The sequence below is a fragment of the Cyprinodon variegatus genome, unplaced genomic scaffold, assembly GCF_000732505.1.
Source record: "Cyprinodon variegatus isolate N-32 unplaced genomic scaffold, C_variegatus-1.0 Scaffold890, whole genome shotgun sequence".
In the NCBI taxonomy this organism is placed as follows: Eukaryota; Metazoa; Chordata; class Actinopteri; order Cyprinodontiformes; family Cyprinodontidae; genus Cyprinodon; species Cyprinodon variegatus.
In genome coordinates, this window is record NW_015151343.1 from 297,702 (window position 1) to 314,675 (window position 16,974).

At 40.5% G+C, this 16,974-nt stretch overlaps 1 protein-coding gene across 5 annotated transcripts in view; it reads right to left on the reverse strand.

Annotated features, from left to right (window-relative positions):
* Positions 1-1,330: 1,330 nt before the first annotated feature.
* The window catches only part of LOC107099629 (transducin-like enhancer protein 1), a 36,450-nt gene continuing 20,806 nt past the window's right edge, over positions 1,331-16,974 (reverse strand). Inside the window, exons 3-19 of one of the 5 annotated variants that reach the window (XM_015397838.1) lie at positions 16,601-16,645; positions 14,582-14,644; positions 12,706-12,810; positions 11,984-12,197; positions 11,605-11,621; positions 9,855-9,950; positions 9,436-9,480; positions 7,875-8,036; positions 6,589-6,715; positions 5,616-5,815; positions 5,194-5,270; positions 4,390-4,639; positions 4,049-4,296; positions 3,017-3,164; positions 2,772-2,922; positions 2,491-2,567; positions 1,331-2,380 (exon numbers count right to left, since the gene is read on the reverse strand). In XM_015397838.1, the coding sequence (XP_015253324.1) occupies positions 2,273-2,380; positions 2,491-2,567; positions 2,772-2,922; positions 3,017-3,164; positions 4,049-4,296; positions 4,390-4,639; positions 5,194-5,270; positions 5,616-5,815; positions 6,589-6,715; positions 7,875-8,036; positions 9,436-9,480; positions 9,855-9,950; positions 11,605-11,621; positions 11,984-12,197; positions 12,706-12,810; positions 14,582-14,644; positions 16,601-16,645 (2,133 nt within the window). In that variant the 3' untranslated portion in view covers positions 1,331-2,272. The remainder of the gene's footprint in view (positions 2,381-2,490; positions 2,568-2,771; positions 2,923-3,016; positions 3,165-4,048; positions 4,297-4,389; positions 4,640-5,193; positions 5,271-5,615; positions 5,816-6,588; positions 6,716-7,874; positions 8,037-9,435; positions 9,481-9,854; positions 9,951-11,604; positions 11,622-11,983; positions 12,198-12,705; positions 12,811-14,581; positions 14,645-16,600; positions 16,646-16,974) is intronic. The other 4 variants (XM_015397839.1, XM_015397840.1, XM_015397842.1 and 1 more) reach the window with 4 other exon arrangements.

Consider the following 16,974-nt stretch of genomic DNA (forward strand, 5'->3'; position numbering starts at 1 on the left):
TGAGAAAAGCTTTGGCATCTGCAGGTAAGAGCTTTGCTGCAGGAGGAATTCTTATTACCACAGGAAGTTTCAGATCAACAACATAAAAAGTAACTCGCACAGTAATTCTGCTTTTGAAAAAGACAAACTGAAGCCCTGAGGCTGACTGTGGGTTTTAAAGTAGCAGTTTGAATCAGCGATTTAAACCTTAAGAAATATACAGAGTTCACTCCATCTGCATGCCCTTTATGTGTATTGACACCTAAGATAGAAATGCATAAGATTTTATTTTGTATTTTATTGTAGCAGCATATAGTTAATTAAACACTGCACATTCCCCTTTGAAAATTTAGATTCAACATATTTTTCATTTAACTAAGCAGTCTGTCACTGATATGAATATAGAATGGCATCTTTGAAAATACAGAACAACACAAAAGAGGTATCCATTTAAAGAATAACTTAACATGTATTTTTTTATTGTTAACCTCCACTTTGTGGAGCCCAGTGTAGAGAAATTTTTAGATGCAATGGTTTGTTTGCAGTGTAGAGCAACTTGCAGATGCAATAACATTTACCTCATTAACATGCAGCCCATATTCTATAGAACCAGGTGTGCCAGAGCAGACGCTTGTCTTAACGTTCCAGGACATCGGTCAACAAAAAGAAAGACATTTGAGATGTCAGACTGAGTTTTTACAGCTATAAAAGATGCATTTATCAGCATACTTGGAGGTCATCATTCTTGACTTGTAACCTTTTTAGCTTCTCTTTAAAATTCAATTTGGATCATTTATATTTTGCTAATTCACTACAAGAATATAACATCTATGATTCTGTATGATCCCTGATTGAAGCTTGAGTGTTGTACAAGTTCCGATCACATCAGTTACAGAAACGCAAAGCTTACAATGAAAATTTGAGATCTTACAGCAGAGCTATGAACGACAGACGGCTCATGCTGAGCATTTAAACCCCATGACGATTTTTTCTTCCCTCCGTCTCACCTCTGATCCTCTAGTCAGTCAAGAAACTCGGAGATCCGTCTGAATGGGGGGAACACAGCCATCACAGCATGCGCTCACCTTTCACAGGCTTCTCTTTTCATCTAAATATTTCTAAGATGCTTTCAGACACCATGCTGGGGAAACACGCTCTTCTGTCTGTTAGGGTTTGAACAAATATGAAACAAATGTTTTGGTTTTTTTCCCCCTCTCTTCACTTCAGTTTGAAGCTTCCAAAAGAAGTCGCCACAGAATTTGCTCTTGTGAGCAATCGTGATAATTTCTTCCATTATATATTGGATTAATATAACTAAAAAAGCAGGACATGGTTGGATTTATATAAAAAAAAACATGAAGCCATAGAGGACAATCTAATTTGTCTTTAGAGACCTTTATTTACATGTTCATATATAGCAAGGTTCAGGGATCAGGGGGTAGTTATGAAAATACCAGTCAGCCCGTCTGTATGTGTCCCAACATGTACAGAAGAACATGAAATACTGAGTTAGTGAAGAATGTTTGTCCTGAATTAGAAGAAACTGTTTTGTTTAAACTGACTTCGGAGTTTTTGTTTTGTCTTAAAGTTGTTTTCCCCACTTTTTAAGGAACTTAAAAAAAAAAATACTAAGATTCTCCAGACATTTCATTAGAAACCAATTAAGCCCTGTTCTGTCACATATGCACAAAAGTCATTACAATCATGATGCTGTAATTAAAAAGAAAACGGGATTATCTGGAAAGTCGGTAGACCACCCCCACATCTGTCAGGCAGGAATACTTGCCTGTGCTGAGTAGAACCCTCAGCAGGCCGAATGGGTCCAGCATGACTCAGGCTTGGACTCGCACAGTCCCACGTGAGGACAGCTCTAGTTAAACCAGCTTGATTTCAAACATTTCAAATGCTTGCATTTAATCCAAAAGGTAAAAAAAAAGAAAAAAAAAAAGAAAAGTTTTATTCTAATTTATTTTGTACTACAGAGGTTTTATTTTGTCTTAAAAAAATGGAACAAAACAGAAAAGTTCTTTGGAGGAATCCCACATTAGCACAGCTATAGACTAACCAGCTTTCTCAGAGCATTTAAAACCAAAGTTTATTTTCCAGAGATGTGACTTTGCGTCTCCTTGTTTCTCCTCTCGCTCATTTCTCACAAACGCGAACAAAACGACGAAGTACAAGTTGAGTATCTCTTGCTTCCACCCGCCGCCGACACGCTGTACAGCCACTGGTGCAGGAAGGAGCCTTGGCTTGGCCCCTGGGATTACGAGTTTTCTGTGAGGAGCCAATCGGATCAGTAGATGACTTCGTAGACCGTGGCCTTCTTGTCCCCTGAGCCAGTTACAATGAACTGGTCATCGGGTGAGATGTCACAGCTGAGAACTGATGAAGACTCCTTAGACTGTGAGAAACAAACAGGTTGGTTTAAACAGTTGAAGGAGGAACAGTTATATTTACTGCAGTGGTTCAAGTCCACTTTATAGCATATCCTATGCATATTAAGCCGTCTACCTGGAATATGCTGGATCCGTAGGGCGTCCGCCATGCATTCAGGAGATTATCTTTCCCTGTGCTCACAAACCATTTACCTACAGGACAAAACATACACTGCTGTCAGCAGATAAAACATCATAGGAGGTAAGATATGGAGGAGCAGGCATTGGAAAAGAGAAAACATCCTCAACTGAAGTAAAATGTAGTATTTTGCTTTCATGAGATTTGATACCCTGAGGTAGTATTAAGGAATTAAATAATGTAGAGTTTAGGCTGTTAGGAGTGATGTGTTAACGTACCGCAGTAGGCGAATTTGAGGGAAAGGACGCAGCTTTCGTGGAGGTGCAGCTGATACTTGTCGGGTTTGGAGACATGCAAGACTTCAACATTGCTGCTCTCCATTCCTACTGCCAGCCACTCGCCTGTCGGACAGTAGCCCAGGGAGAAAATCTGGAACAGGCAGGGATGGTGGAAAGAAAAAAAAAAAGTGAATAAATAGTTCAACGGTTGCCTAACCTCAGTTATAAGAGTCCTGAATGAATACCTGTGAGGTGAAGTCATGCTGCTGCAGCTGCCGGCCCTCTCTGAGGTCCCAGCAGCGGACCGTGTTGTCCAGCCCTCCCGTCCAGAGCTTGGTGCCATCATTGGAGATGTCGATGCAGCTTGCTCCGTCTGTGTGGCCCTGGAACTGCCTGCAGGACAAAGCATGCAGAGCCATTAAAACTCAGTGAGGTTTGTCCTATAGAAATGCAAAAATGGGACTGGTAGATCATTTTCCAAAGGAAATATATTTAAAAAAATTAAAGAAAATACAGAACTTTTTTTGTTTTGTTTTGTTTCTAACATCCACAGACACCTGCAGCATAACCACAGCTCAGCAAGTCACTTTGAACTTCTCTTTCAATAGATGTGTGAACTTTCACTGCTGTAGCCTCTCAGCAGTGCAGGAAGACGGTTTATCAAAACAAAAACTAGGTTTATCATACTTTGTGGAATTTCTGTTCCTAAGGTAAAAGTGACCATAAAAATGCATCACACCATGTCAAACAACAAATATGCAAGGGCTTATATTCCACCCTGTAAGCACAAACGTTACCATAATAATAAAAGTAATAGTTATAATTATAATGGTAATAATACCACCAGAGTAACATTAAATCTGATTCACTCAGATTTCAGACTCTGATCTAACCTGGAAAAAAAAGATGAACTTGTCTGATATACAGTATAAACAGGTAGGAATAACAATCTCCTGGAGGTGCATGGTTTTTATAGAGATTTTTTATAAATATTCTTAATCCATTGTAGATTTATGAAATACCTAGCTATTTAACTAATAATAACAACTAATAATCTGGAGAACTATTCTGGAACAACCTTAAGAAGCATTTACTCCTGCTGCTTAAAGTTAAAAACTAAAACAAGTCTATCTGTATACCAGAGTTTATTTTTTACACTGCATTTTCTCCCCTAAGTGCTAAACTAATCTGACTGTTTCCTTAATTTCCTCTGCTCAGTCTACATCAGACACAAGGAAACCATTTTTATAGACTGGTCTGTTGTTTTTTCCTCTTACCTGACCAGGGTCTGGTTGTGCAGGTCCCAGACGACAATGTTGCCGTCGCTGCAGCAGGAGAAGCAGACCTTATTGTCCGGTGAAATGGCCAGGGCGTAGCAGGCTGGAGCAGACGACGTCAGCTCCGCCTTGATGCGTGGAGTGGGTGTGGCCAAATCCCAGATGGACAGAGTGCTGGCCTCGCCTCCAACGATCAGGGTTCGACCGTCTGAGAGCAGCTTGCAGGAGCGAATGTAGTTATCCCTGTTCTGATTGGACACAGAATATAGACAGAGTAAGTTAGGCATGCTGCTTTAAGAGATGCTATTATGTTTGGCTTCCAATCTGTCGTCGTGTCTCACCAAACAGTCCAGCTGGGCCATGGGGCTCTTGCTTCCCTGCTGGCTGATGTCCCACACCTTGACGCAGCCCTTTCCTCCTGTGTAGACGTGACGAGTGGAGGTGCTGATTGTGACGGCGCACACTACCTCTCCGTGGCTCAGTGTGTGGATCTGACGGGCATGACGTGGGATCCCCGGGCCCAGCAGGGCGTCAGGGGGGAACGGCACCGGCTGCATCTGGCCGTCTGCGCTCACGTGGAACGAGTAAGCGCTGGAAAGGAGAACAGAAATAAATAAAAACTTTTTACAATTGACAGCTTGCAGATAAAGATTTGTAAATTATAGCATAGATATAAATCACCCAAGATCAACATGTAAATACTTTGCTGAAAAGAGTCTTTTGCAACACTATGCCTTTAGCATCTTTGTAAATAGGCATCCATCCATCCATCCATCCATCCATCCATCCATCCATCCATCCTCTTAAATACATACTAAAAGTTATGGATGTTATATGAGAAAACAGCATGAGGACCTTTGCAAGTCACCGCATTCGGTCTTTCCTTAAACTTTGCAATAAATGATCAACTTTTATCTGTTAATCTGAGACATTACAAATTTATTTGGGTTATTAGAATAAAGATAACTTCTAATGCTCTGAATAATCTGCCTCTTCTGCTTTTGTATACATCTTGTTTCCAAAAGAGGTCAAAAGTGACAAAAAACTGAGATCGCAACAAACCAAATTATTTAAACTGACCACAGCAGCAAATTTTTGCTTTTTAAACCAGGAAAAGTTCCATTAATCAGGAAGAGGAAACTCACGGTTTTCCTGAGGCCGACTGCAGGCTGGCAGGAAGCCCAGGGACCCTCATGTGTGGATGTGGAGACTCATAACCCACCTGGAGGAGACAAGATACCTTAAAAACTGCAAACAGCTTAAAGAAAAGAGACCAACAAGACCAAAGGTCAATACAGTTAAGAGCTGTCCCACTAAAACGGTTTAAAATGCGACAGTATCTGGATTAAAAAATGAATAAAACACAATATTAAAAAAGAAAAGACGTTTCTGAGAGCAAAGGTCATAGACTGTCAGATTCCTAAAGATAAATTACACAACAGCTGCTTTTTCTCCTGTTCTCCATAAATTTCCAGATTTTTGCCCTTTCTGACAGCTTTATATGCTGAAGCACCACATATGACAGTGACAGTGCAAAGACAAATCATCTGCAGAGAGCTGGCCTCACCACAGGGGACCTTCCATAGCCTGCAGCAGCTGCTGCGGCTGCTGCGGCTGCAGCTCCATTCATCTGAGGTGAGACCAAGTGGAGGCCAGCGCCGTAGCCCGCCGCCCCGGGCAGGTCTCCGTTCACTCCTGGAGGAGGCAGGCCAAAAGCCCCAGGAGGGTAGGCCCCCTGCACTGCCAGGGGATTCCTCAGACCCAGAGCTGTAAGAATAGGACAGAGAAAATTCCTGATTGAAGCAAACAATTAAATGCGTCAGTTATTCAGGATGTCTGTGTCCAATTTTTTTTTTTTTTGAATATGAAATAAAATCTATTAAAATGAGCCTTTCAGACAGTTTTGCTAGACGAGCTAAGAACAAGCTGTAACAGAGAACTGACATACTGCAGGACTGGAACACTACTGACCCCTGCTGGCATCCATACTGTCCTGCAGCGATGGCTGCACATGTCCCTCTGTGTGAATCCTCATCTCTAATGTCAACCGTCTGCACATGTAGGTGTATCAAGTATATATGCTTGCTCACACGTATAATAGAGTGTGTGAAATTGGAGCATGCGCTAACAGGTGACAAGTATTAAAAAAAAAGGGAGGAAGAAAAAGAGATACAATGAATATAGATGGAGGCTCATTATGAGGCTGCTCACAGTCACAGTCCATCACCTCTCCTAATCTTTCCATTTAAAAAGTGAAGCACGCTGAATATTTCTGCCCACAGCTGCTTATTAAGTCCAGATGGTGATCGGTGGCGGGAAGCAGGCGGACACTCATACCAACTATGGCAGCTCAGCATTGACTGACTTTGGCGCAGGAGTGAATTCTTAATTTCAATAGTCTTCAGTGTGTAGATTGCTTTATGAAAATCTAAGGTGATGCAGGATGTCACTTTAATTACAGAACTACAATTTGCATGAAAACTTTTGTAGGTTTTGAATTAAAGTGATGAAGCTATTTTTTAGCAAAGACACATTCTCACCTAGAGGGTCAACACCAGGTTTTCCTGGAACAGGTCTGAACTGTGGTGGTCCACTTGGTCCTGGGGTGTTGGATTCTTGAGACATGGGAGTACCTGGTTTCATACCGGGAGTACTAGACTTCTCCCTCTGGAGGAGGAGAACAAGAGGGACAGCGAATGATAAAAGAAGCATTAACAGTGATTTGAGGTACAAATCTGTTGGCAGCAACAAAATAAAAAAAAATCTGTATTTATTACAGCAGCTCATCTACTAATAAATTGATTTATTAAATGGAGGAAAATATCTCTTATTTAACAACATCATAGGTGCAAAGTAATTGGTTAACTTCAAATCCCTTTAACCTTTTATCTCGGCCTAGTCAGTGAGGACCAGATTCAGCTTGTGTCTCTTGTTGTTATGCATATTAATTTTTTTTTGTACTCAAAAACACACCTAAACCCTGAAATAAAAGGGCGCTGAAAGTTGAAATCGTTTTAGTAAAAGAGGCAAAGGACTCACTCATTGATATTTTCTGGAATAAGAGATTTAGAAAATTGTAATAAATCTTGTTCGGTTTATTTTTCTGGTCACATGAGTGTTAAAATAAAAAAATAAAAAAAAAATTAAGACAAAAATTTGCTCTTTTAGTTGACAACAGGAATTTCTAGTTTGTTTATCTGTAACTTCCTTTTTCTGAGGTTAAAATATAACAGCACACAGTCCATAATATCCTACAGCTGAAAAACAAATCAGGAACAAAACCTTTCTAAAGGAGCTGCCAAGTCTCCATGACAACCATTAGATTGGCTGTATGTGAAGCGGTTGTTTGGAAGTCATGTCAGGCATTTTTAAACCCAAATAATGGAAGGCATAAACCACCATAAATGTGTTATTGGCTTAAAAAGCTGCCCTGTGCTTTGGTTAAATGGGACAAAGATGAAGCTGTTCAGAATACAGGCGGGTTTGAGACTGTTGGGTACAGCGGAGGCTCTGTGATGCAGTGGGCTTGTTTCTCCTCTAAAGAGCTTTGTATATTTAAATTTAATCCGGGGGAGTAAGAAGGATTAGGGACAAAGGAAAACAATAAAAGGACATAAAAAAAAACAACAAAAAGAAACCCTGAAAACATCACTGATGCTGACTATAACATTTTAGTGCTATGACCATAAGAAAAACTACTGATCCTGAACAAAATGGGGAAGTACAGCGTGGCAGCTGAAAATTATTTTATATGTAATTGATTGTGCAAATGTGATATCAAAGAGTAGAATGGAGTTATTTCTTGGCTGTGTGTATTTCCATCTACCTGTGGGGGCTCTTTGCCCCGAGATGGGGAGGTAGCACTGCTAGATGAGGCCAGGGAGGTGGGGCTCGCCTGTGGGGGCCCTTCCTTGCGGGATGGGGGAATCTTGTCTAAACCATTCTCCCTGGAAGAGTAGGACTGCACACTGCGAGGGGATGATGGGTCCTGAATACAAATTATATTAGATATGACAAAGAAAATAAGACATGGCTTTTGTTTATTTTGTAAATGCAATACCAGGCTTCTCTAGTTTTCAAATAGCTTTGCATTGTTTAATTGTATTACGAGGTCATTCTGCTCTGAAATAAACCAAAATCCAATTGGAGTTAACAAAATAAATGATGTAGCTAAATATTCAGCCTTGCATTCTACAACATTTAGCTTCATAGTCCAGTACTTTCAATGCAGAAACCCCAAAAAACCTTCTCTAAGAAAGAAAAATCAATTCGCACAAACGTTGAGATTTTTTTTCTACTAATGTCTTTTGTTGATAGATTTATTTAACTTTTGAAAAGTTTTGATGGGTTGCTGTAAATTCTTAAGTTCTATTTTCACTGGAAATGTATTCTATAGGTTAACCAAACAGCTCTTATTAACCCGAATTTTTACATTTTCTTCAGAGCCTGTTGATGACTATTTGCTGAGGATCAGATGGAAACTATAGTATGCATGAAAATGTGTAATAAATCAGTTGTTTTTCAACAATTTATCTTCAGCAATCTGAAATAAATCCTGGGTATTATAAAAAAGCTGCAGTGATTGCTGTCAATTTTTCATTTTAAAATGTCATATTTTCCAGAGTCAAATTTCCAGCAGTTCATCTTGCAGTTTTCAAAACATTTGAGGGTGCCATCTACACCTGATCTGCTAAAATAGCAGCCTTGCCTGAAGGGTTAATATTCAAGATAAAAACAAAACAAAACACAAAACCGAACCTTGCCTCCGATTTTCTTAGTGTTACATGAAAGTCACTTTTTTGCATGTGGACCAATTGGACCTATCCCGAGTCTTGTGCTGGTAATGACAATTGGAATTTCCTTCAAAAATTTCTTTTAAACCACAATCTTTGCTATAAGATTTTTTTTCTCTACAGTGTTTTGAGGGATTTTAACCAGATTCAGTTTAGAATCAATTCAACCTGAGGTAGCCTAGTCAACTGCTAGTAAACTAATAAACCAGTCAGTAAGCAACAAACTAAATACAGATAGGTTGAATGTGACATGGCAAAAAAACAACAAAAAAACCCAGCCTAATTTAATAATAAGTTAATAAATAGGATTATTTTGAAATATAAAGCTAAACAGAACAACATGCATGAGGAAAAACAAAAACAAGAAAATTGTAAGATTGTATTCTTTAGCATGTCCATGCATTATGTCTTTTTGTAGCTCTGCAGGCAGCTTGGACTGCAGCTCCGATTGTGTACCTGTATTGTGCATCTAAATGAGGTCAGGCAGAGGCAGAGTCATTCCTATTCATGTGACTGTGCTGGCTATGTTTACATGGTGCATGCTGATGAAGGTGGTCAAGTGATGCAAACAGAGGCCGGCAGCCGCCTACTAACCTCATCCACTACCAAATTATCGTCGCTCTTATCTGCATCGCTGCCCTGCGAGAGAAAAGGGAATCAAAAAGAAAGAAAAAAAATCTGCTCAATTACCTGTTCTAGGTGGAAGTAAAGGTGTGAAAAAAACAGTATACATTTAAAGCAGCCCCACACAGTTAACTTAGGGGTAAAACGGGTCTCAGTTTACCCTTCTACCATCTAGCAACATCATTTATTAAAAATAACTCTTACTTCAAGAAAACAGCGGAATCAGGACTGTAAATATTTCAGAAAGAAAAGAAAGCAGTTCCCTAAAGTCTGCTGGTCTTCTACTCTACAAAGACAGCATTTCTTTTATCTGACTCAGATTGGAGGAGTTGGGTAAAACTTTCCTGCAGTAACTCAAACATTTAAGAGTGTTATGGATGTGTCCTCACATAGTCTGTCATGAACTCCTTCTCTTCAGCTTTCCTCTTCTTGCCGTTGCTGAGGTAGTCTGTTGGGCGACCCTTATCTCCGTTGGACAAGGAACTCTGTAGAGAGGGGAGGGGGGTGAATTAGAGCAAAGCAGCAAAAAGAGGGAGCATTTGTACACAAGCAGATGAAAGAAGGGAGAAGGGGGGATTGGTGAGGAGGAGATGAAGGGAGGTAGTACGGGGAGTGGAGAAAAGGATGTGAGGGTGGAAGGGGAGGAAGAGGGTGATAATGAAGTGAGGGGGAGTGCATAAATCATTTCAGGCTCATGAGCTGCAGCGATGAATGTGAAAGAATATCAGGCTGCATCGACTGGCCAGCCCACAGAGGGAAGCAGCAGGAGGCAGAGGAGAAGACTGGAGAGGCTGGAGTGAGCTAAAATCAAAGCTGAAAGCAAACAAGTGCACATTGCAGCATAACATGCATCCAGATAGGAAACGCTTAAAGTTTCAATGCACTAGATGGATAGATGTGTCCTTTTGGATTTTATCTCATTGAACAAGGTTTAGAATAGTGCATTTTCTGAACATCTACAGGTCATTTTGTGCAACTTGTGTTTATTTAAACAAGTTTATACTTTAAATGTGTTTAACCTATAACTGCACTAAGTTTTTTATGCTAAATAGAAATTTAAATAAAAGGCAATTTTGTGAGCTACAAATAATACAAAAATGTAACTCGGGTAAGAAACAGGAAAAACCTATTATATAGCTTTTTAAAGCTATATAAAAGCTATTATAGCTTTTTAAAGCCCATTATACTGGCTTTAAAAAGCTTCATTTTCATTGCTATAACCTTTTGGCATCATGTCATATAAAGAAAAAAGTAGTGTATTGTATTTTACTGGGATTGTATGCGACAAAACAAAGCAAAGTAACAGATGATCTATCTATCTATCTAGTTTCTGTTATATATATATATATATATATATAGAACAGAAATAAGCCAAAAACATAAATTCCCCCAAAACCAATGAGCTTCAGAAGTCAGTCAATTAGAAAATAAAGCTATAATTCCAGCTGTTCTATGGAGGGCTTAATGTTTTGTAAGATGAAAGTTAACACCAGTAGATGGGTTCAAGAAGAGTTTTTATATAAAATAATACTACATGCTTAGTGAATCTCACAGGGCACTGTTTGGTCCTTCATTCATGAACAGACATCATGCACAGTGAGCACAAAACTCCTACTACTAAACGTAGTGATGGCAGCATCATATAGGAGTTTTTTTCAGCTGGGATAGATAAGTGGGTTAGAGTTGAAGGGAAGAAGGATAGCGCTCAATACAGGGTTCTAATGGAAGAAAATCAGTTAAAGGTAGCAAAGGACTGGGCAGAGGATGAAATCTTCAAACGTACATTGATGCTCATTTCAATTAACAACATTAGCAGAGATTCTGCTATGCCTTTTTTATGTTTATCACATAAAATCCCAATAGCATAGTAGTTGTATTGTAGCAAAATGCCAAAAACTGCAGGGGGATCAATGCATTTGTTAGGCAAAGAGATTCTGATATCAACTCTATAGAGCTGAATTTTGTACCATTTAGTCTTACATTTCTATCGGTAGACAGTAATTTGTGTGGTTTTCTTTAACCCCAGAATTAGAGAAAAAATTTTCCCTATCTAGATGTGGATTCTAAGGAAGGGCATAGAGGCTAATATTACTGTATAATGTGTGATCAATAGTGCGGTAGGGTGTAATTTGCACTCACTGGTCCGGCTTCCCGCTCTGCTCAGTCAAGACATAAAATGTCCAACACATCCAGAAAGAGCGCAGCAATGCAGCAAGGGCAAGTAAGGACAGAAAAATACACATAATCATAAAGTTATTCACAATGATGACAACGTGCAGAAATATCCCTGAGGAGAATTATCACCAGACACCATGACTCTGCCTTGACAACGCTCTAAGGGGAGAATAAAATAAAAAAAATCAATCAGACTAAACTATGCCAAGATTTTATGCTTGCTCCCTCTCTACATAAGCTTTGTTTTTTTTGTTTTTTTTTGTTTTTTTTTGCTTCAAACATGGTTTCAGACTCCAGCCTGAGCACTAAACTCATCTAATGTCAGGCATGATTTAAAGCTTACCTCTGTGGTGTTCTGCTGCAGCGGCAGAGGCTGCCGCCGCCTCAAGGTGCGCCCTCTCATCTTTGGCTGCAAGCTGGGCCCCTAAAGCACCGGACAGGGCAAGCAGGCCAGACCCTCCGCCGAGTGCCAGGCTGGGGTGGGGCAGTCCTGATGGGTGTGGTCCCACTGGCAACCCTTGGGCATGCTGGGAGATGTGCTGAGCCTGGAGCTGCTGCTATATATGGGGAAACAAATACAACCCCAAAAAGCAAGAGAAAGAAAAGAGGAGAGGAGCTTGGGTGACTTACATGGAGTGAAGGAAGTGGTTGACTGGAAGTAATTAAGAAGAAGAAAAGGAGGAAGAAGGAGGAGGGAACTAATTGCTGCGATGTGCACATAAGGAGACATGCCAAGGTCAAAGCAGTGGCACAATTAAAAGTTCTAGGGTGAAAATTTAGAATAAAAACAAAGTACTGATTAAAGCTTTGAAATAAAGAAAAGTTTCAATGTTTGCCAAAATACCAGCAAACATTTCATTTGACGGTCATTTTGGGAGCACTCAAGTTTCAGGAACTGATGCTCGGATCTGATCAGAGATCAGATCTTAATAACTGATAACGGTTGAAAGAAAATGATGAGCTGATAGTCATCACAATAGTCAAAATAGCCAAAAAGGTGACTTGAGGTACAAGAAGGAAAAGAAAATAAGGAAAAAATCAAATACGGGAGTATAAGGTACACACGCTCTGAGGCAGAGGGGGGAGCCCACGTACCCCTATGGAAGCATTTAGCTCCCCCATGGTCACCTGTTTGGCGCGCTCCATGGCCTGGACCACCTGCTGCTGGTGCTGCAGATCAAACCAAGACATCAGAGGATCAATTTACAGCTACAGCTTTATATTTAAAAATGTGCGGATCTGAATTAATCACTTTTTAGGCGATCATATACAGCATCTCCTATATACAATTCACAAACTAAAAATTATAAACTGATTACGTGCGTAATCAAAATTCCAGTTTGCTTCTAATTGTCATGGCTTACAGCTAATTCAAACCTCAAATTCAGTTTGTTAGAATAAAATAATTTAACACTTGACAAATAAAATTCAAAGATTTTAGTGCAGAAAACAAGCAAAGCTTGAACAATTTTTGAAGATCCCATATTATGTAAAATTCCCATTATAAGCATATTGTAGCAGTCATATGTGTCCTGAAGCTTTTCTTTGTGGTTCAGAAATGAAAAGAAAACAAACTTTCCCCTCTACATTGTCTTTCTCAACCTTTTAGCTAATGTGTGCTCAAAATTCCCTGTTTTAAAAAGCACCCCCCTCATGATGTCATCAGGGGAAACACTCTGTCCATAGTGGTCTGCAGCCTTCATCTAATGTATTATTCCAAGTTCCCAGGGCTAACTTTACGAATTCTGTCTGGTTGTTATGATTGCAGGCTGTGGGAAAAGGACGGTAGGGTGGAGAGGGGTGAGGAAAGCCATATCAGCGCATTTAGAAGAGACCTGAATGAGATTTTTGGTCCACACCGTCTACCTAATTTGAGAGAAATTTTCCTGCAGAAACTGCAAAACGATGCTCAGGGGACCTTATTGTTGATGTTCATTCTCAACATTTGGAAAGTTAAGATCCCCGAAGTGCAGAAAAAGAAAACCCAGGATGCTTTAGTTTCTAAACTCATAGTTGACTGGTGGAGCCTTGTAACCTGCTGATGTTGGTCCACCTGTTTAATACAGTCCAAAGTAAATGCAGCCGTCTATATGGAAATATTAAAGCACTATGTTTCTGTCTTCTGACAGATTTCAAAAAGAAGTTGATCTAATTTTCAAACTGTGCTTCATCAGTCTGCAAACTAGCCTGACCTATACCCCACAGTCGGACAAGAGGAAGGACAAGAGACAATAGGATCAACAACACAAATAAGTTCAAGGCTGCTATTAAAATGGGGCTTCCTGACACCACAGCGGACGTAAAGCAGAAATCCTTTTAAAAGGGAACCCCTAAACCCATATTGAGTGCATATTATTTGCAGTAAATGTATGAAAATCTACATTCTGCAGCTCTTGAACATTATTCACATTTTTATGAAAATGAAAATTAAAAAGAGGTTTAATTTGCTGCAAGCCATAAAACAAAAACAAAAAAATTATAAATCCACAATTCTGTGTTTAATGAACACAGATGAGTTTCACTGCTTTCACTAAATTATTAAATCTATTTTGTTGAGATATGTTTCTATGAGCTGCGATGGACTGGCGACCTGTCCAGGATGGACACCGCCTCTCGCCCATTGACTGCTGGAGATAGGCACCAGCACCCCTCGCGACCCCACTCGGGATAAGCGTGTCAGATAATGGATGGATGGATGCTTCTATGAGCACATGACATTTTGGGCAGTGTGTGTATAACTAAACACTGATGCATTTCCTTGTTCCTCATCCTGAACTCTTACTGAATGCATGCAGTCCATCAGCAGCTCTATGTGTGAAAGATATTAATAAATATGTGCATGGACATTTTTCTGTCAAGGTTCCTGTCACCAAGTAAAGACAGAAAACTGAATACAGAGTGCGTGCGTGTGAGCATGGTGGGGAGCGTGTGTGTGTCCCACCTCCTGCGACAGGTAGGGGATGAGCTGGGCACAGATCACATTCAGCCGCTTGGCAATCTCCGTCTGAAAGAGTGAGAAAAAAATAAACAAAAACATACTGTCACTTTGATGAATAAACACACAAACAATCACACACAAAGATTGAGCATGAACACAAAGAAAACACGCGCACACATTCAGGAAAGGTTATACACAGACAAACACAGCTTTGGCCTGCCTCTCTCAGGGCCTGAGTGGTAAATATTTCAGCTGCTTACATCTGGTCCATGCAAATGGAAACTCTGCCAGAGAGTTTGGCTAAAATATTCATGCACAGCATCTGCTGCGGCCGCAACCAGCCCACACAGTGTGTGTAAAGAGGTGTGTGTGTGCGAAGACAAGAAGAGGAGACACAACAAACCCCATCTTGTGTGTATGGTGTTTCCTTGCATGTCTGTTTTGTCTTCTTGTTTTTTATTTATGCATGCATAGTTTTGTGAGACTGTGTGTTTCCTTGGGGGTGGGCGGCGGGGAGTCACTCGTTTGTGCTGTAGGTGTGTGTCTGTATGAACACGGTCTGGTACACCACCAACAGAAAACTTTCCCTCCATCTTCCGACCGGCCCGCTCCATTTAATCGCTCTTTCCATCCATTCTTTCTTACCATTAGGAGAGTAATCAGTGTGACGTGCGCTGCGGCGTTATTTCTAACACACACCAACAAGTTCAGCTGTTGGTCCAGGGAGGCTGTTCGGGCCAGTAATGACATGCATGTAGAGATCATGACAGCATCATTATAGCTGCAGGCTGTTTATCTTGTTGACAGCTACACTTTGAAGTATGTGTGTGTTTGTGTGTGGGAGAATGCGTGTGCATGTTGGGCCCTTTGTGTGTATGCCCATTTCCACCCTCCCCACACGCACACTGAGATGCACTCATCCTCTCTCTCTTAAGTGATTTATTGATGGCGGACTGAACTTCCACCCCTCTTTTTTTTCCTTAGGCTTCCTCTCTCATTTTTCTGACTAGCCTCATCTCTCCCCATTTCAGTCCCAACCCTGCCCTCCTTCCCTCCAACCTCTGAATCCATCACCTCCCCCCACCCCCACCCCCGGGGACACAATGATTTCTTGTTAGAGAACTTCAGCTACTAAATGACATCTTCCAGAGAGGGAGGGAGAAAAAGGAGAGAACATGAGCAATCTACAGGAGGAGAATAAGAGGGTAAGATGAAATGGGAGAGGGGAAATGAAGAGAGGGGGCAGAGGAGAGAAACAAGAAGGAAAAAGGGCACGTTGGGGTTGAGGGAAATGACTGCTGGTGAAGGACGCATGCCGGATGGAATGGAGAAATGAAGAAAAGAGAAGCAGAGGGAAGGTGGAGGAGGGAGAAAAAAAAAGCTGAGGCTGGGTGGAGGCAGGCGGAAGGGGAAACGCAGCATCGGCAACGGCGCATCAAAACCGGAGTGACTGAGAGGATGAAATAAAGAAAGGGAGTGGACAAAGATAGAGCAGACAGCAGGAAGCCAGTGACCTGATTTAAAGCGAAATTCAGCATGGACTGAATATCTGCAAAGAAGGTCGGGGTGGAGGAGGGGGCAGCGACAATTAGGAGACAAAGAGAAATCAATGGAGAGAAGGAGGAGAGAGGATGGAGTGAATAAAAAAAGATAAGGAAATATTTGAAATAAAGAATAAGAGACAACTACAAAAAGTATTGCGTGGAAGAAGAAAAGTAAAGCATAGGAATGATGGGAGGATGGAGGGGGAGGGACAAACTAGGATTAATGTGGGCGCAAGGGAAGAGCACAGAGCACACTTATTAACGCCTACACAACAGAGACATGCTATAGAGGTCCATCAGAAGACTGACATTAGGAGTGCAAAGAGAAAAATACTTTTTTTTTTTTTTTCTTTTTTTTGGAAACAAGTGTTGAGCAGAGCTGAAAAGAATGTCAGTCAAAATGATGCAGAAGGAGGGATAATAAGGCTTTGGGAAAAAGGGAGCAGAGCAAAGAGCAGCAGACCTGGAGCTGACTCACCTGTTTGTGCATTTCAATGTTAAGGCCGTAGGACATTTCATAATACTGAAACAAAAGGAAAAGAGCAGTTATTCATAATTGTAGAAAATAAAGAATAAGGCTAGACTGTTTATTGTGCTGGAGGGTTTTCATTTATAAAGAGGTGATTACTCATCTATAGCAGAAATAAACAGAGGCTTAAAGTTTCATATTTGATTAAAAAGGATATGCAACTTGCATGTAAGAAGTTGTCATACAAAGATTATTCCCTGCTGCCTAATGCTTAGATGAAAGGTCAAAAAATAGTCCAAAAAAATACAATAAAAAACATTCTATAGCAACATATGAGCCAATACTCGGATATACTATTAAAAAAATAAACCTAATTGTTATTA